Source organism: Pelophylax lessonae (assembly GCF_965119305.1).
Source record: "Pelophylax lessonae genome assembly, chromosome: 5".
NCBI classification, from domain to species: domain Eukaryota; kingdom Metazoa; phylum Chordata; class Amphibia; order Anura; family Ranidae; genus Pelophylax; species Pelophylax lessonae.
Window position 1 is genome coordinate 476,886,383 of NC_138772.1, and position 21,171 is coordinate 476,907,553.

General features: G+C 42.8%; 1 protein-coding gene across 1 annotated transcript in view; it reads left to right on the top strand.

Moving 5' to 3' along the window:
- Positions 1 to 21,171, top strand: part of NDUFAF6 (NADH:ubiquinone oxidoreductase complex assembly factor 6) — a 115,793-nt gene that overhangs the window by 23,531 nt on the left and 71,091 nt on the right. Inside the window, exon 5 of the mRNA XM_082259350.1 lies at positions 13,727 to 13,829. Within this exon, the coding sequence (XP_082115476.1) occupies positions 13,727 to 13,829 (103 nt within the window). The remainder of the gene's footprint in view (positions 1 to 13,726; positions 13,830 to 21,171) is intronic.

The following is a 21,171-nucleotide window of genomic DNA, read 5'->3' on the forward strand; positions in this document are numbered from 1 at the left end:
GACCTCAAACTGGGGCGAAGGTTCATCTTCCTACAGGACAATGACCCTAAGCACACAGCCAAGCTAACAATGGAGTGGCTACAGAACAACTCTGTGAATGTCCTTGAGTGGCCCAGACTTGAACCCGATTGAACATCTCTGGAGAGATCTGAAAATGGCTGTGCACCGATGGAGCTTGAGAAGTCCTGCACAGAAGAATGGGAGAAACTGACTAAAAATAGGTGTGCCAAGCTTGTAGCGTCATACTCAAAAAGACTTGAGGCTGTAATTGGTGCCAAAGGTGCTTTAATAAGTATTGAGCAAAGGCTGTGAAAACTTCTCTACATGTGATTTTTTTTTTTTATTTTTAATAAATTTGCAAAGATTTCAAACAAACTTCTTTCACCTTGTCATGGGGTATTGTTTGTAGAATTATGAGGAAAATAATGAATTTAATCAATTTTAGAGAAAGGCTTTGACATAAAATGTAAAAAAAAAAAGTGATGTGAATACTTTCAGGATGCACTGTAAAGGCAAGACTTTTTTTTTCTGAATAGAGTAGAGAAGGATTAGAACTACTGTTATTATTGAAAGAAAGTAAAAGAAAATTCCACATTTTGGGTTGTCCCCAGAACAATAATAGAGGATAAATCTTCCAGTGGGACATTAATTCTGTTGACCTTGATGACAAGCAGGGATTCTCTCACTCTGAGGATCTTTCCTGTCACCTCCTGTTTTGGCTATAGGAAGTGAAGGTAAATCTTTCCAATGGAACATGGATGGCAAAAATCGAATGCACCATTACCGAGCACCACATTTTGACCCCCCTCAATATTTTAAATATATAGAGTAGAGTAAGCACACCACATCTATTTTGCAACGAACAATAAATTATCTTTAGGGTGCTTAAACTAGAGATGCATCAAAATTTTGGCGGCTGAAAAACATATTGGCTGACAATGGTGTTGTCAGCATTTTGCCGAGAAGAGAAAAAGGTGTCGATAAAGGCGCCTAAAACGCACATGATTTTGCTGCCCTTTTACTTCGATTTTACTATGCCTATGGTTTGCTTTTCAACTCAAAAACCGCATAAAAAATTTAACTTGGGTGCGTTTATTGATGTGTTCTTGCTGCTATTTTTATGCATTTCAACGGGGAGGTGCATTTTTGGTGCCGTTTTTTTTTAACTGACCAAAAATGCAGCAAGCAGGATTTTTAACACCACTACGTAAGCACAACAGACCAGTGTGAAGACACATAGAATTTAAAGGGATGTATTTTTCTTGAGCTTTTCTTGCACTAAATTTGCCAATAATGGCCGAAAAACTCATATTCATTTAAATTCATGATATTAACCACTTAAGGACCAAGCCTATTTCTGACACATGTTGTTCAGATTAGTATTTTTTGCTAGAAAATTACTTGGAACCCGCAAACTATATATATATATATATATATATATATATATATATATATATATATATATATATATATATATATATATATATATATATAATCTATCACAGTGGGTACGAAAAGTATTCAGACCCCCTTAAATGTTTCACTCTTTGTTATACTGCAGCCATTTGCTAAAATCATTTAAGTTCATTCTTCTTCCTCATGAATGTACACATAGCACCCCATACTGACAGAAAAACACAGAATTGTTGACATTGTTGCAGATTTATTAAAAAAAGAAAAACTGAAATATCACATGGTCCTAAGTATTCAGACCCTTTGCTGTGACACTCATATATTTAACTCAGGTGCTTTCCATTTCTTCTGATCATCCTTGAGATGGTTCTACACCTTCATTTGAGTACAGCTGTGTTTGATTATACTGATTGGACTTGATTAGGAAAGCCACACACCTGTCTATATAAGACCTTCCAGATCACAATGCATGTCAGAGCAAATGAGAATCATGAGGTCAAAGGAACTGCCTGAAGAGCTCAGAGACAGAATTGTGGCAAGGCACAGATCTGGCCAAGGTTACAAAAAGATTTCTGCTGCACTTAAGGTTCCTAAGAGCACAGTGGCCTCCATAATCCTCAAATGGATGACGTTTGAGACGACCAGAACCCTTCCTAGAGCTGGCCTTCCGGCCAAACTGAGGTATCGGGGAGAAGAGCCTTGGTGAGAGAGGTAAAGAAGAACCCAAAGATCACTGTGGCTGAGCTCCAGAGACGCAGTCAGGAGATGGGAGAAAGTTGTAGAAAGTCAACCATCACTGCAGCCCTCCACCAGTCGGGGCTTTATGGCAGAGTGGCCCGACGGAAGCCTCTCCTCAGTGTAAGACACATGAAAGCCCGCATGGAGTTTGCTAAAAAACACCTGAAGGACTCCCAAGATGGTGAGAAATAAGATTCTCTGGTCTGATGAGACCAAAATAGAACTTTTTGGCTTTAATTCTAAGTGGTATGTGTGGAGAAAACCAGGCACTGCTCATCACCTGTCCAATACAGTCCCAACAGTGAAGCATGGTGGTGGCAGCATCATGCTGTGGGGGTGTTTTTTCAGCTGCAGGGACAGGACGACTGGTTGCAATCGAGGGAAAGATGAATGCGGCCAAGTACAGGGATATCCTGGACAAAAACCTTCTCCAGAGTGCTCTGGACCTCAGACTGGGCCGAAGGTTTACCTTCCAACAAGACAATGACCCTAAGCACACAGCTAAAATAATGGAGTGGCTTCACAACAACTCCGTGACTGTTCTTGAATGGCCCAGCCAGAGCCCTGACTTAAACCCAATTGAGCATCTCTGGAGAGACCTAAAAATGGCTGTCCACCAACGTTTACCATCCAACCTGACAGAACTGGAGAGGATCTGCAAGGATGAATGGCAGAGGATCCCCAAACTCAGGTGTAAAAGACTTGTTGCATCTTTCCCAAAAAGACTCCTGGCTGTATTAGATCAAAAGGGGGCTTCTACTAAATGCTGAGCAAAGGGTCTGAATACTCAGGACCATGTGATATTTCAGTTTTTCTTTTTTAATAAATCTGCAACAATGTCAACAATTCTGTGTTTTTCTGTCAGTATGGGGTGCTATGTGTACATTCATGAGGAAGAAGAATGAACTTAAATGATTTTAGCAAATAGCTGCAATATAACAAAGAGTGAAAAATTTAAGGGGGTCTGAATACTTTTCGTACCCACTGTATGTGTATGTGTATGTATGTATGTATATGTGTGTGTGTATATATATATATATATATAGATATATATATAATATATTTGTTTTAGCAAAGACTGGAAAATAAGATGGCGGTCGTTGCAATATTTTTCGTCATGCTGTATTTGCAAAGCAGTCTTTGAAATGCAATTTTTTGTGAAAAATTCCATTTCACTGCATTTAAAAAAACTAAACAGTAAAGTTAGCCCACTTTTTTGTATATTGTCAAAGATGTCACGCCGAGTAAAGAGATACCTAATATGTTACGGTTTAAAATTGCGCAAACTCGTAAAATGACGACAAACTACGGTACTTAAAAAATCTCCATAGACGATGTTTAAGATTTAACGGTTACCTGTTTAGAGTTACAGAGGAAACGCATAACAAAAAGAAGGAAATTCCCCTGGGGGTGGGACTTTTTAGGCACCAAGATATTAAAAACAACCAATTGTATAAAAAAAAAAAAGGCAATACTTTATTTAATCATACAGAAAAAATAGTAAAAACATAAGGCAAGCTATAAAATACTTTACAACTAACAGTCGAACTAGAGACCACACGACCCATGGGTTAGAACCCGACGCGTTTCGGAGTCTCTTGGAACTCCTTCCTCAGGGGTACCCTGGGAGGGTGGTATAGTCCACTGTGGTGATAAGTATGCGTAGCCTGCCTAGGCAATTTAAAAACAGATGGTCAGCATGTCAATGTTGTCCATAAGGGGTGCCGTTTTCAGAGATGTATGTACATCTCTATATCCCTCTAAAGTAAGGGAAATCCCTGGTTGTCAGCAAGAACTGGTGACATTGGTAGTTTTTTCTCTCATTCTTGGTCTAGTGATAACTCATAATTTTGGGATTTTGGTTCGGTTTCAAGTCACCTGGATAAATAGAGGGAGAAGCTTACCAACCGAAATTGAATAAATAGAAAAAATAAATAGAGAGGGTGAAGCTAACGCAATAAAAATCTAGTTGTATCCAAAAAAAAAGGTTTTGGCTGCTGTTGCACTTTTAGAATAACTGTGAAAAATAGATCAATGCTGCCACCTAGTGGTCTAACCTAAAGAAAACAGAGGGCACATTTATACAAAACATTGAGATTCACTTTTGTCCAGCCATCTTACGAAGCTGTAACTAGCTATTAAGGCCAGCCATACATGGGTCGAATTTGCAAAATATTAACTAAGAATTTTTCTTTTGAATTTTGCTCCTTTTAGTGGGCTGCAGCAGCAGCCGATTTTTTTATTGAATTTTGAGTATTCAGGCATGTTGGAAATTTTTTGAAAAACAAATACATTTTTAATCAATGATGGGAGAATCATGCGAGAAATATAATCGAAAAGAGATGCGCATGAGTGCCAGAAAAGAAAATTCCTGGTAAGAAAAGAAGATTCCCAGCCATTACATTTTTTTTTCTTTTTAATATTGCGACCCATGTGACCAAATATCTATAATATGTGCACTAGAATATTTTTAGTTCTTCTAATCTTCAGAGTGTTTAAAAAAATAAAATTAAAACATTGCTGTTTCAAGATCCTTAAAGTGGACCTGTGCTAAATTGTTACCTTAAAGCAGGGGTGTCCAAACTTTTTTCATAGAGGGCCAGATTTGATGAAGTGAAAATGCGTGAGGGCCGACCATTTTGCCTGACATTCTTTGGACTAATAAAATGAAATACAAATTAAATATTTTATGCAAAGTTTATTGCAAACGGCATGATTTTCATTTCGTCACATGGATGACAAATCGAAACAGGTGTTAAATCACTCTGCCTTTCATATCTGAAGGCCAGATGAAAAAAAAAAATCCAGGAAGCTGAAATATATGTCAGGAACATTGTAAAGTACATTACATATTATTGGTAACAAAGGTTATCTGTCAACTTTTAAGTTAAAAAAATTTTAACAGGAACATCACACCAAGTATACATGTTGTGTCCAAACATATTTAGAACTGATTTAGACCAACTGACATTAACTGAGATTTTACAATCTATTCATCTCAATTCAGAGCACGCATGCTCCCTAGTCAGTCACACAAGGGTTAACCAAATATAATCGCTATGAACCCACCTATGATGATTAATGATGGCAGCAATATTAGTCATGAATGATGCCAATGTAGTAAATGGAACATTGAAAAGTGTTATTCAGAATCAGTTCCATGTATGTATAAAACAGCAGTACACCTTGTACAATGACCTCTGCTGGATCTGCAATGGTGAAGCCAAAATAAGGGGTTAAAAATTCACAGCTTGGGGAACATCCAGTGTGTGTGAAGGCATAAAGCCAGGCAGGTACAATGCAGCAGTGTTGTGCCTTGCTCGGGCTGTGAGGAGATAACTGGAGGCCTCAATCCTGGACAGGGAAGGGTGGAAAAGGGGTCACACGGTGCCCGGTATAGGAGGCACGGAGGATTGCGGTCTGTGGCCGCTCTGATAACCCACGATGAGTGCCGACTGGAAAGGGGACCCGGATGTGAGGTCATACTCTGAGGGAAGGAGGACCAAAAGGAGGCTTGAACGGCTATAGAGCGGCTGCTGGTGAGCAGCATGTGCAATGACCCAATGCAGGGGAGCCAAGGGAGCGTGAGGAGTGCCTGCTTCTCGTACGGTTGTCCTGACAACTTTTCTATGTTCTATTTACAACATTGGCATCATTCATGACTATTATTGCTGCCATCATTAATCGTCATCAGTGGGTTCATATAGCGCTTATGTGGTTAACCCTTGTGTGACTGATACTTTTGAACATCCCTCCTGGTGTGTTTTGATCCCACACAGCTTCTACTTGACCCCCAGGTGTTATGCCGTATACTGGCGCCTGATTTGTTTGAGTTTTTTAGTGCTTCCTAATCAACCTAAGTCCAAGGCCATATTGAGCAAGGGATATAAAGCTGGCGGGGCGGGCGGAGGGTGTTATTGTGAGTGTATTCACAAGTAACAGGAAAAATTGGAATTGGATGCAGCGGGCTGGGATGGACCATCATTTTGCGTACAAGTCATTCAAAACAGTAGCATATTTAAGAGGATGTATAAAATGAATGGTAAAAGAACTAATATGGCATACATGCAGTCCCGTGGCGTTAAAAGATCCAGAGATCCCAGGGGTCCTGAGCAGCGCTCAGGGATTCACAGGTGCCACAACAATAGATTTTTCCAAATTACCTGTGGGGCCATATTAAAGCACCCTGCGGGCCAGACTTTGGACATGCCTGCCTTAAAGTATACCAAAGGACAAAACCTTTTTTTATTTACAGTGCCTTGCGAAAGTATTCGGCCCCCTTGAACTTTGCAACCTTTTGCCACATTTCAGGCTTCAACCATAAAGATATAAAACTGTAATTTTTTGTGAAGAATCAACAAGTGGGACACAATCATGAAGTGGAACGAAATTTATTGGATATTTCAAACTTTGTTAACAAATAAACTGAAAAATTTAGATTTAATTTGAGAAGTTTAAAGCCGGATTTGGATACAAAAAGATTTTCCAAGCTTTAAACATCCCAAGGAGCACTGTGCAAGCGATAATATTGAAGTGGAAGGAGTATCAGACCACTGCAAGTCTACGAAGACCTGGCCGTCCCTCTAAACTTTCAGCTCATACAAGGAGAAGACTGATCAGAGATGCAGCCAAGAGGCCCATGATCACTCTGGATGAACTGCAGAGATCTACGGCTGAGGTGGGAGACTCTGTCCATAGGACAACAATCAGTCATATACTGCACAAATCTGGCCTTTATGGAAGAGTGGCAAGAAGAAAGACATTTCTTAAAGATATCCATAAAAAGTGTCGTTTAAAGTTTGCCACAAGCCACCTGGGAGACACACCAAACATGTGGAAGAAGGTGCTCTGGTCAGATAAAACCAAAATCGAACTTTTTGGCAACGATGCAAAATGATATGTTTGGCGTAAAAGCAACACAGCTCATCACCCTTAACACACCATCCCCACTGTCAAACATGGTGGTGGCAGCATCATGGTTTGGGCCTGCTTTTCTTCAGCATGGACAGGGAAGATGGTTAAAATTGATGGGGAGATGGATGGAGCCAAATACAGGACCATTCTGGAAGAAAACCTGATGGAGTCTGCAAAAGACCTGAGACTGGGACGGAGATTTGTCTTCCAACAGGACAATGATCCAAAACATAAAGCAAAATCTACAATGGAATGGTTCACAAATAAACATATTCAGGTGTTGGAATGGCCAAGTCAGAGTCCAGACCTGAATCCAATCGAGAATCTGTGGAAAGAACTGAAAACTGCTGTTCACAAACGCTCTCCATCCAACCTCACTGAGCTTGAGCTGTTTTGCAAGGAGGAATGGGCAAAAATTTCAGTCTCTCGATGTGCAAAACTGATAGAGACATACCCCAAGCGACTTACAGCTGTAATCGCAGCAAAAGGTGGCGCTACAAAGTATTAACTTTAGGGGGCTGAATAATTTTGCACGCCCAATTTTTCAGTTTTTTATTTGTTAAAGTTTGAAATATCCAATAAATTTCGTTCCACTTCATGATTGTGTCCCACTTGTTGATTCTTCACAAAAAAATGACAGTTTTATATCTTTATGTTTGAAGCCTGAAATGTGGCAAAAGGTCAAAGTTCAAGGGGGCCGAATACTTTCGCAAGGCACTGTATTTTATTTTTTATTTTGGGTGGAGAGTGATTAGAACAAGTATTTGACATTCATTGCTGTCTGTGCCACTATTTGGGAGATTCACCCTCACTATTTGCCCTGTTTACTGGTCATTGAAAGTGAAATTAAATGCAAATCTAAATTTTTGTCCCCAGAAAAGTGATAGAGGGGAAATCTTCCAATGGAGACGCTAGTTCTGCAGATTTGGGGTCCCCAAAGGATTCCCTTAATTTGCAGGGATTTTCTCACTTCCGGTTTTGGCTATGGGACAGGAAGTAAAGGTAAATATCCCCAATGGGACAAAGAATACAAAAATACATAAAAGAAAATCTTAGATGGGTAATATAACCCTCCCTTACTCTATCCAAAATGGAAAAAAAAAAAAGCCTATCGTTGCCTATAGTTCTGCTATAACCACTTTAAGACGGCAATACATATATACGTTGTGGTTTATCGGGGCCATGGCTTCAGCTGTCAGCCATAACCCCAGTATTGTTTTTTTCAGCAACCGATTCCCCATCTTAGCCTCTGGATCGCTTTTAGAAGCCGCAAGAGGGGGCATTCCGCCCCACCAACCTCACCACTCTATGGTGTGCTTTTTTTCTTTTCTGGGCTCTTCCTCCCCACGGAGATCCCGGTATCCGATCCAGCAGTTGCAGGCAATACAAATACAGGCGGTCAGGGACCATAATGTCCCATATCTCTATGTTCTAGGACAGAGGTCTCCTTTCTAAATAAGGGGCCAGTTCTTAGTCTTTTAGACTTTAGGGGGGCTGGACTGTGCCCAGCAGGAGTGGAAATTTTCCTGGCATCAGTGGGAGTAAACCTCACATTTTGTATTTAGGTGGAGGATTAGTTCCCCAATGTTGGTGTCAATGGGAGAAATGGTGCTCCTTTTGTTAGTTGGCAGAATGTAAAATCATATGTTGATTTCTGTATTCTATTTCAATTATTTTGAAAGGAAAGGCAATCATTTCAGCTCTTCTGTCACTTTTTTTGATACTTCCAACAAGACTGTTAACATAGTGTTACGGTAGCATTGCGCATAGAATTCAAAGCATTAATAAACCAAAAAGCAAACATTTTATTATATTGCAGCTTACCAATTCTTAGATGTGGTGGCTGCTTTGGTTTTCATTTTTGCTTTCTTTGTATTTTTATCTGGTGATTCAGCCAGCAAGTCTTTTTTTTTCACAGCACAGACTCTCCAGCAGAATGTATCAGTTTACGTGGATGGGACAAACACTTAACACTGTCAGGGGTGATTTAAAATGATCAGCTTTTATTTATTCATGCAAAACCTTTAGACCCCATTCACACTAGCGCGACTTGTCAGGCGACTTGGTCGCCTGACAAGTCGCGGTGGGTCGCCTGCCATTGATTAGCACAGGACCCGTTCTAATAGGAGCGACACAAGTCGCTCCGACTTAGAAAAAGGGTCCTGTACTACTTTGGGGCGACTTGAATTGACTTCAATGATATGAAGTCCGTGCAAGTCGCGCCGAGGTCGCCCCATCAAGTCGTGTCGCCCCTGTCTGAACGGGGTCTTATCCCAAAAGGGAAAAAAAACTTTGCTGTAACAGATTTTAAAGTGTTAGCTGAAGTTTGGCCTCAGTATGTTAGTGGTGCTAAATCTGCTAATATCTTTAATGCTCCACTCCCTCCCCCCACCCCCCCCCCTCCAACTAAAAATGGTGCGGTCTTCTGTGCCCCCTCTTCTCATTCCTTGCAGAGGAGTTTTTCACGAATACAGGAAGTGTGCTACTGCCCAGCCCACCAGGTGAAAACAGAGGGTAAAAAGCCTATATATTAGAAAAAAAAATGCAGCCATCTGATTGGTAAGCTGCAATGTAATACATTTTGGTTTTGAGTTTACCACCACTTTAAGGATGGCCTTTGCAAAAATAATCACAACCTGGACCTCACTTAAGTGTCAGATTGAAGAACATTCTGTGTTTTTCTAGTAGTTCACTTCTGCCTTAGTTCACACTATAATGCAGGGCAGGAGAGTTACGTTCCCTCACCGCATTTTGATCGCAATGCAGTACTGCACTGTCCAAAAGTATGATGCAATGTGGTTGCCGCAGGTTCAAAAAGTAGTGCAGCACATGTGCTGCGGCAGAATTTCAGCTCGTTAAAAAATAATGTAGCTGAAATCGCACTGCACAGAATTGCATGTGAAGTGTGCAGGAACCACACAGCCTTCCTGTGCCATTCACATGCAGTGCCCAGTGTGAATGGGCCCTTACCTCTTGTTGGAGCGGATTAGCTATTGTAGAAGAGACAATAAGTGGCTCTAAATTAACAGCCACTGGAAGTGGAAGATCAGATTTGGGTTGAGTTCGTCCTTTTCTGCAATGGTGCCAGTCTAATAATTTCTACCATCTTTGTATTCTCGTGTCCTTTGCACTGTACCCAGTGTTTTCAGCATATGTGCCCGTATTTGTTCTTGGTTACTTGTTTATTAGACTCTTAAGTGCTGACAAATTCCTAAGTGTTTCATACATTTCTTTTAACCATGATATCAGCTCCTGAAGGAGTTTTCAGTCTAATTCCCCTTCCTTGGTCATACACAAGTACATATGCCATTCTTTCCTCAGGCATGCCTGAAGTTCAGGTCTTTTTGCACTCAGACAGCTGGTGGGAAGTAAAATATTCATCTCTGCTGATATGAGATTTATTTTATCTCTTGGTGTTCAGTGAAAGACCTTTTTAGCTATGTGATCTTTTTTAAAGCAAGCCAAAATGTAAAAGCTCAATTTTTACATCTCGCTCTCCTCTGAGACTTCGGTTCATCCAGTCTAGTCTATAATGACTTCCCTGCAGTCTGGATTTCCTTGCAAGCACGACTTTTTGAAAAATGACTGAATTATGTTACAGGTTTAGTATTATGATCTGGATCTTGTGTCTTTTCCTGATCTCTAGCCGGTTGCCGACCGCCGCAAGTACATATACTGCGGCAGTCAGCCCCAGCCAGGCAAAGTGATGTACCGGTACGTCACTAGCCTGTCACTAGCTTGTGAGACAATAGCGGGCGAGCGCATTCCCTAACAAGTCAGTGCGTGTGACCGGCGGACCCGATGTCTGCCGGTCACTCGCGATCGTTCGCCGTGAAGGGAGAAAGGCAGGCGGCTAATGTAAACAAAGCCGCCTGTCATTCTCCCTGGTGTAAGAATGAAGATCACACGGTTCTACTATGTAGGACCGTTGATCTCTGTTCTTACACCAGTAGCCATGTCCAATCACAGTAAGAAGCACGCCCCTAGGGATATACTTAACCCCTCCTTCCCCAATAAAGTTAACCCCTTCCCTGCCAGTGTAATTTTTACAGTAACAGTGCATATGTATAGCACTGATTACTGCAGTAATGTCACTGGTAACCCCAAAAGTGTCAATGTCAGTCAAGGGTCCGATCTGTCCGCCACAATGTCGCAGTCCCGCAAAAAAAATCGCAGATCGCCGCCATTACTCGTTTAAAAAAAAAGCAACAAAAATGACAAAAATCTTTCCCTTAGTAAACGCAATAGCTTTTGCGCAAACCAATCAAAATACCCTTATTGTGATTTTTTTTTTTTTTTTTTTACCAAACACATGTAGCAGAAAACAAATTGGCCAAAAATGTAAAAAAATTTAGATTTTTACATTTGGGGGAAGGGGGGGTGGAGGGGGTTTTTCTTCTAAAAAAAAAAAATTGAAAAATATTGTTATTTTTGCAAAATTGTCACTCTTTTTTTGATTATAGCGCGTGATCAAATACCACCAAAAGAAAGCTCTTTTTGTGGGAAAAAAAGGACGTCCGCGCAATTGTCCGTTAAAGTCACGCAGTGCCGAATCGCGAAATACCCCCTGGTCAGGAAGGGGGTAAAATCTTCCGGGGCTTAAGTGGCTAGACTATATATGCACTGATATCCAATACCTGCATGTTTAAATTCATGGTCTTCTGCAAAAGGGCAAAGGTGAATCCTCCATTTTTGAAAACCCTTTTAGAACTGTTTCTAAGCCAAAGGACCTAGCGTCCTCCTTGTATATCCAATGTACTCCAGACTAAACATAGCAGTCACTTTACTGATAAAGAAGCCCTATTTTTCCCCTCAGGAGTAAAATAGAATGTGGGTGGAGGCAGCTAAATACTCCTCTGCTGTCACATCGGGAAAAAATGCTTACAAAAATGGTAGTTAAACTTCTCTTTGTTTGTTCCCTGTTGGTCTATTGAATATTGAGGTGAAAATGTTCTGTTATTCCTATGCAAAATATACCTGCTGATATCTGCCAGAAATATTGTGAGCTGATCACGTCATGTTCTCTCAGCTTGTGCTGCACTTTTATCAGTGAGCAGTATAAACTGCAACCCCTCCCCCATGTTATGGAGATGAACAAGAGGAGGTGTTCTGTAGTCCTGTTCAAGGGTGACAACACTGGGGTATAAAGATTTTTTTTTTTTTTTTTTGAATAGAGTATGGAAGCATTATAACTCCTATACATTCTTTTTTTTTAATCATCTGTGGAGGGGGAGGGGGGGGGGACATTAAAACCATGTGGTTGGGCCTCGGTTTTACTGAATTCCCAACACCCCCCCCCCCAAAAGCTCTCCTCCTTTGGCTGCAAAGGCAGTAGAGGGGTGTGTACATATGCCAATATGCCACAGCCGTGATGCTTTTCATTGCAGTGCAACAAAATGTATACCCACTGTTGCATTCAGCGGGCAATACAGCCCACTAAACATAATAGCAGGGATCATTTTTAAATAGGGGAGCCCCGCAAATGCATGCTGGTGCAGCGTTCAAGGGGTTAAAGCAGTCGGTGCTTACCATGTACCACTTTTTTTTTTTTTTCCCACCTGGTAATCCTGCCAGTAACATTTCCTGTCCTAGGGATACAGCACTCACTGTACTGTATCTATGGGGGGAACAGCATTGTCACCCTAATGCAGGTAGCGTGTTGGATCACTCTAGGATAAGAAATTCTAGAACTACAGAACACCACCGACTTTTCCTTTCTCCACATCAATGGGGGGGGGGGGGGGGTGTTCTGTTTATAGAGAACTGGGAACAATGCTAACTGATGAGTGCCTCAAAGGAAGAGTACAGGAGGTTATCTACAAGATTTCTGGCAGAATGAACTGGTATTCTTTTGCACTTGTTGAGCAGATCTAACCATATTCTTCCAATACTATATTTTATTAGACCAAAAAGGAAAAGCAAAATAAGTTCATTGTTGGGATTTACCTACATGTTATACTGTGTCCTCACACAGGTCAACTCCTGTCTCTAGAAAATGTTTTGTTGTAGTCCAGAATTTTTATCTTATTTGCTTAGTGTTATCATTTTCTACCACCTCAATTTCAATCTTTTTCCGGCCCTGTTTTCTGTTGGCTTGTGGCTGCAGTATACAGTTACTGTCACTTGGTGGCGCTGTCATTTCTCTGTTATAACATCTGCACAAGTATAAAGCTATTCAATCATTTATATGTTTTTATTGTGCTATTTTTTGCCATTAGCTAGAGGAAAATTGAGGCAATTTTTGTGTGCTTTTTAAATACAATACGCACATATTAAGCACATTTTTCCTTACGCAGAAAAGTCCATTTTTGAAAAATAAAGCACTTTTTTTTTTTTTTTTCTTAAAAGTAAAAGCAGCTTTCCTTTAGTCTTGATGGTAGCAGGGCTAGACCTTACTCTGGTGGTTGTTAATTGCCTTTCTATAGCTCAAGGCTGCTACTAGATTGGCTTCTTATCACGTGCTCTGCTTTAATGCATTTACTTGCTGATTCCGCGGTGGCTTGAGTAGTGCCCTGTCAGAAGTGGGCAAGATCAAATAAGGCTAAAAAAGTAGATAGAATGTGGCTGTGGTTTCTGAGGAAGATTTATTTGATCAACTGTTTTTTTAGATGCATCCATTTTAAGAAACATATTTTATGTTTTGTCTGTTTTTGTTTGTCAGGAAAAGAATCTAGATGATAGAGCATATCGAAACCTGAAAGAGCTGGAAACCTATGCAGAGAACACGCAGAGCTCCTTGCTGTATCTGACCTTGGAAACACTCGGTGGGTACTAAAAATGTACTTAAAACAACCTTCTTTTTTCCTTTGATTAAAGAATACCTGCATTGAGGGAAGGATGTAGCTTATGCTGTTCTTTCCTTTTTAAAACTCTAATTGCCTGGCTGTTAATCCAGTGGCTTCAGTACTTAAAGTTGCCTGAGCAAAAGTATGCAGAGAAGTTCTGACTTCTTGCTGTTTGCTTGTTCCATGTTTCCTTCACCCTGAGTGGAGTTTACCCAAATAAATACTGTATTTTCTGGCGTATTAGACTACTTTTGAACCTCAAAAAAATCCCCCAAAAATGGGGGGTCGTCTTATATGCCGAGTATAATATCTCCAAAGTAACCTAAGTATAAGTATTACCGGTAGATGAAAATTAGGGGGGGTCGTCTTATACGCCCAGTCGTCTTATACGCCGGAAAATACGGTACTTACCTTCCTCAGTGATCCTGAGAGTCCCTGCTTGACATCACACAGCCAATCCACAAAATTTACCCCACTATGTTCCCTTCTTACTGTGCGTGTGCCGTTTATTTTTATGGGAGAGCTGTACTTCACTGGACTGCTGGAGGGGAAATCATCCCAGTGGGAACACCACCTGCAAATAAAAACTTATCAGAGGTTCATTCTCTTTCCTCAGTATGTCCAAAACTACAAATAAAGTTTATTTTTCGGTCATTGACGGACACAGCTCCAGAATCTTCTTAACTATTGGGTTATGCTGCCCCCACCGGAGTAGACCACTAGGCAGGAAAAAGCTTTACCACGCCTATGGGTCAGTACCACTCTGCTATAGGCATTCAGTTAGTTTTTTTTCTGCCTCGTCAGGAGTAAGGACCTAGTTCCTTGCTGGGATCTCTGGTCCTAGCATTGTTTCCTTTTAAATTAAATTTTTTCCTCTTTTATTATTTTCTGTATTTTCCTGTGAGAACTACAATCAACTGCTGGACTGGGCAACGGACTGGATATTCTAGAGCCTTAAGGCCTCCCCAGTCCGGCCAGCGAGTTAACCGTGTCGTGAGGACGCATATGACCTGGTCGCGGCCTGAGTGTCAGCGTTTCTCCTGGCCGACAGCACCCCCATTCCAGTGGAGAGGTGTTCTGTCCAGAGCAGTGCCCACCTGGTTCCACGGTATGGTAAGTAATTGTCCCCCCCCCCCCCTCTCCCCCTTGGGGATTTTGAGGTGGATGTGGGCCCCTCCCTGGTGCGGTGGGACCCCCGGGTTCCCCCTCCTTCTCCCCAGCCACTCTAGGGTCGCCGTGGGTCTTCGTACCCCCTCCCCCTTCCTGGAGGTTGTGAGCTGGCTTTTGCCATGTGCTCAGAAAGGGGGCTTCCTTTGGGGTTGCTGCTGACTGGGCGCACACCGGGGGTTACAACAGGGTCCTTCGCCACCCTGGGGGTTAGTGACCTGGGCAGGGGGGTCCTAATGGCTCTTGGCAGTTGTCTTGGGTTTAGGGAGCGGATGGGTTCACATATGCGGGTCCGCCCTACACGTGGCCGGGCCCGGCCGAAAATTTTGGCTGTGGGTTTGTGGCCTACCGGTCGAATGCTGTGTGGGTGGCCCCAGTGAGGATTGCTGAAGCCACCACCCTCCGTTTGGGCATCCGTCCTCTCCCCTGTTGTCCCTGGGCGGTCGACTCCGGCGGGCCTCGTGCCCAGGCAGCGGGGGGGGGGGGGGGGGGGCTCCATGAGCGTCCTGTAGCCACTCGCCTTCCCTTGGATGGAATCTGTGCAGCTGGGCCTTCACCAAAATTTAGGCTGTGGTTTGCGGCCAGCTTGGTGCCTTCCTTGGGAGGGCGCTGTGGGGGTGATCACCTTTTTTTTATGACAGCATGCCACCATTATTGCGTAGGGCACTTGCCCTTTTAGCGCTGCGGACCATCTGGGTACCTTGCTTCCGCGTCATGGCGGGCGGGCCTATTTAAGAGGGCCATTTATTTCATACAGGCCTCTCGGAGGGCAACCCCCTTTTTGTTTTTTCGCAGGGTGAAATAGGGTATTCATGGGCCCTGGGTCGGCGTCCCCTTGGGGGATCGACCCTCGCCTGCCGGTTTTGTGTCTATGTATAAAAAAAAAAAAAAAAAAATTCCTGCGAATGGAGTTGCCGCTTCTGCTACATCAGAGGTGTCGGTCCTTTTTTAGTACCAAGGGCCCTTCCATGGCGGTAACGGTGTTCCCCTTCTTCCCGCTACTTGACAAGAATGACGCAAAAGAGTGGAGGGGGAGTAATTTAACTGCCTTTGCTGAGCTGGTTAACCGGCTGGTCCAGGGGGCTACAGTTTTTTTTTTTTTTTCCTGTGATCCCCTTTTTGCTGTGGCTCCCTTGGTCTTAGGCTGTACGTATCAGCAGCGGTCTTTCTGCGTGTTTTGGCTGAAATGCTGGTCTGCTGACCAGACTTCTTAGAAGGCCTTATCTGATATCCCTTTGTGAGGATCACCTGTTTGGAGCAGCCCTGAATAACATCATTAAGGATTTCTAAGGGGGGGTAGAATTCTTTTCTTCCACAAGCAACAAAGAAAAAGTGCCCCGTCAGACGTGGCCCATTCTTCTCGGCTCATAAGACATCTCTTTGTCATCTCTTAGGATCTCGAGAGAAACTGCCCTTCTGGGCCTCTACCGGAGGTTCCAAGAGGACCTTGTCTGGCTAGCCATGAGTGGGCTCTCCAGACTTTTTTGACAGGCTCCCTCAGCATGAAGGGGCGCCCTCACCCATATCTGCGGTGGAGGGGGAGGGATGTCGACCACTTTTCCCCAGATCTATGGACCTCCCTAGTATAGGAAAAGGGCTCGACAAAGTATTTTGTTACGGCTACAAGATCGAGTTTTGGTCTTGTCTTCCAGAAAGGTTGTTTCCCTCCGACCTGCTTTGTCCTCAGACCACTTACAGGGTCTCTTGGGGCAGTGCAAGACTTGTTACTGCAAGGGGTGATTATCCCGTTTCCGACTTTGTGACAATTTCAGGGGTTTTATTCAACCTGATTACAGTCCCCAGGGAGGAAGGCAAGGTACGTCCAATCCTGGACCTCGAAGCTTTAACTGATTTGTGCGGGTGTATGAGTTCCGAATTGAATCCATTCGTACGGTAGTGGCATCCCTATATCAGGGGGATCTTCTCGCTTCTATCTATATGAGGGATTCTGGTCATTAGCGTTTTCCTCTGTTTTGCCATTGGCAAGGAACATTATCAGTTTGCGGCGTTAGCCATTGGCCTCACTTCTGCTGTTCTTCACGATAGTGTTGGCCCAGGTGCGGGCCTTGTTGCGTCTGCAGGGGATCGCGGTACTGGGGTACCTGGAGGATCTTCAGTGAACGGTGTCCCCGACAGTTCCGATTGAAATATGGGGAAATTATTCTGAAGGAGTCCGGTGGAATTCTGATTTTCAGAAGTCTGTTCTGGTTCCATCCACCAAGCTGGACTGTCTGGGCCAGTCTCTGGTCTCGACCTCAGCTAGAGTGTCTTGCCTCTGGGTAAACTTCAGAAACTGCAGGATGCTGTTGTTAAACAGATGGTCGTCTTTCTGGACCTACTTGCGTGGGCCTGATGGTTTCTACCTTTTTGAGGTGGTCCTGTTGCACATTTTCATTCGAGATTTCTGCAAAGGGATTTCTGTCAAATGGAACAAGGTCCACAGTCTCTAGACAACCTGATCCTGTTGAGCTGGGGTACAAGAGGATCCCTGAATTGGTGGCTTCAGTCTCTGGCATGTCGACAGGGTTGTTCTTTCCTTCCTTTTTATACTGGACAGTGGTCATCTCAGATGCCAGCCTGTCCGGGTGGGGAGGCGTTCTCGGCACAGATTGAATTCAGGGGGTCTGGATTTCAGAGGAGTCCAGACTGCCTATCAATGTACTGGAACTTCGAATGTTCAGACCTTGTCTGGATCTTTGCACAATCGTCTTAGGCGAATCCAATCGGCCAATGCTTCGGCTGTGGCCTATGTCAATCACCAAAGGGGCATAATAAATGTCCTGGCTGCTCAGGGAAGTTTGGCAGATTGCCTAAGTCGACAGGTGTTGGACCAGGAGTAATGATCCTCTATTGAGTTGGGTTATTTTTCTTCTGACACTGCTTGCAACAAAACTGAATGCCTATAGCAGAGTGTGGGAGTATATCCCCTGGGAATACCCCATAGGCGTGTTAAAGCTTTTTCCTGCCTTGTGTTCTACTCCTGTAGGGGGCAGCATAACCCAATGGTTAAGAAGATTCTGGAGCTGTGTCCTTCAATAAACATCAGAGAAAAGGATTTTACGGTAAGAGAAAAATCGAATTTTTAGTTGGAGCTAGGATTTATACCCATCACACTGTAAGGTTAAAAACACAGGTGCGGAAGGAGGTGGGGCCAAGTACTGACTTCCTTAATGAAGTCAAGATTTGCATTATGCAGCACCCTGGATTTTCAGGGTTACTGAAGCTCTGTCTGCTTTATATAAAAATGCCAATACAGACTTGATTAAGTAGGTGTAAGAAAAAATAAATAACAATTATGCTATTTTATTAATTAACCATATACAGGGGTTGGACAAAAATGGAAAACACCAGGAAAGAAAACAAAATTGTTACCGAATATGGTGTTGGATCGCCTTTTGGCATCCAAGACAACCTGAATTCTCCAGGGAACTGACCGATCTTATTCCAGGTCACAATCCTGCACAATGTCCTTTTTGTCTCTTTCGGTCCGTTGACCATGTCGACCGCGTTTATGCTTATCAGGCGACGTTTTCCCGGAAACTCTATATGCGGCCATAACCTTTGATACTGTACCTCACGACACCACAAATAAATTTGCAACTTCAGTCACAGAGGCACCAGCTTATTGGGCGCCAAGAATTTGCCCTCTTTTAAACTCCGTAGCAGCACAGGCAGTGAATGACGAACTTGAGGCTTCCAACCTGTTCGGTAGATGTCTCATCACACAGAGGAAGCAAAAGAATGTGAGGAAAGGGTGGATAGCCTGTTTTAAGGCCCCCTGCTTTCCCTTATGAGATGTTGGCTGTAGGAATTTTTCATCCCCCTTTTGATGTGATAGGTCATAAAAGGTTGGCTAGTTGGAAATGTTCTGGGGGGTCTTCTAGGATAGGTCATTTGTCAACTTACTCCCCCAGAACATTCCAGAAATTTCCCGGAGCCATATTTAAGCAAAAGGCAGAGGGGGTTCTTTGCCAGTTGCTAGAGGGATACTTGAAGAGCGCCCCTCTGATTTTGGCTGATTTTGTTTACAGTTTTAAATATTTATGGATTAAGAGTCGATCCACAGTAGCGCGACTTGTCAGCCTGACAAGTCGCGCTCCCTCGCAGTCCATTGACTGCTACAGGACCCGTTCTAATAGGAGCGACACAAGTCGCTCCGACTTAGAAAAAGGGTCCTGTACTACTTCGGGGCGACTTCGGAGCAACTTGCATAGACTTCCATTATGTGAAGTCCGTGCAAGGCGCTCCGAAGTCGTGGTGCATGGCATCACTTTCACACCTGCAAATTATGTAAGGTTTCCATATTTTTGTCCAACCCCTGTATATCTCAGTAAGAGACTGTTTCATACCTGTAGATCTCAAACTGTGATTTTTTTTTGTTTGCTGTTTAAATGCCTAAGGCCCCTTTCACACACGCTGTCAGTTTGTCAGTTTTTCATCCATCCGTTGACGGATGAAAAACGGACATCAATGCATCTCTATGTAAAAACGGATGACAACGGATGAAAGACGGATAACAACTGACGAAAAACTGATAACAACTGACGAAAAATGGATGACAACTGACGTAGTGTGAAAGGGGCCTAAACGGGCCAAGGACCACTTGAATGAGTCACCTTGGAATCTCTTGCACAATAAAGACAAGACATTTGACCCTGAAATATGCGTTCATAACACCTATGTGGCTTTGAACGACGCTGCTATAAACAGTATATTTTACTGATGTTTAGTCTGGTGTGCACATCACAGCTGCCCAACACTACTGTGTAATATCAACTTTCTTTTTTTATTTGGTTTTCTGGAACGGCAAGCGCTACAGTGTTCCCAAAGTATATCTTATTTGCAAGTCTTCTCTTCTAGAAAACCGCTATAGCCAGCTTAAAGTGTCATATCTGAACAAAATAAAATAACTAACATATGCAGTACATCCTTGCAACACATGCACCTTTTAAAAATGCTGTAAGTACAGAAACTTTCTTGTGGATTCTGCCAGAAATTCACTTTTTTGTATGAGCCAACAGCACAGTCCACTTCTGCACTGAAATTCCAGCCTTGTCTAGTTTTATTCTATGTACTACATAACACCTCCCCTTCGTGTTATGGAGAGGATGAGATGTTCTGTAGTTCAGAAAAAAAGAACATTACAGGATTGTAATGTATAGCTGAGGCACTGCGCTTGTCAGTTCGAATAGGAAGTTACCCAAGGATAGTGTTTATGGGGGCCGTGTTTGCGCAGGCACGGCAGCCTATTTATTTTAATGGGTTTCTGTGTGTGCGTTTCCTGCTGCAAAAGGTGCATGCACCTTTTTTAAAATGCAGAAATCAAAATGACCATGCGATTTCCCTGCAGTTTCTGTACACACATTGCCATTTTACATGCGTGGGGGTGCAATTCAGAATGTTCACGCATTTTCGCACAGCAGCGTGTTTTTCACTGCGAATTCCCACAGACACGGGTATAAAGCAAGCGTTAGGAGCTGAGCGCATTTCTGATGGAATTGGCTGGTTTTTATTACCTGTTTATTAATGAACGTAAAATGTACGTAAATGAAGCTGAGAAGCGGGATTTCCCCTGCACCCTGCGAGACAGTGCTGGAGTTGGTGGGAGTAATCAAGCTGGGCTTTTACCTTATTTCCCTTAGCTCATGAAGATAGGGCACTGTGCTGTGGAGGTATAGCTTTTCACTGATAGGGCTGTAAATGATGCTAGCAGCAGCAAGGGGGACAACACTTCAGTGATTTCATTGCAGATGGAAGAGTGCTGTCACCCTATCAAAGTGGCTATCTGATGGTTTTACTGTCAGGATCAACAGCTATTTACAAATAGAGACATAAGCAAAGAAAGAAAATTAGGGTATTTATCACAAACTGTATGTGATTTTAGAGTTTGACCATAGTTTTAGTTTTATCGGACGAGCCTAAGATGTTGATTAACCAGAAATAGAAAACTGGCTTACACTGCCATTATCCCTTGCAGTGATGATAAGCATTCATTAAGCTATAAATGTGAAGAATTTGGTATGTGTCTGGACTGCAGGGATGTTTTCCCTTGCTGTGCTGCTTCTCTTTCTCACAGGTGGTAGGCACATGAATTGAAGGGCTCTTTTTTGCAGAAGTGATGTCAGTGGGAGACACAGGGTCGACCAGGTACCTG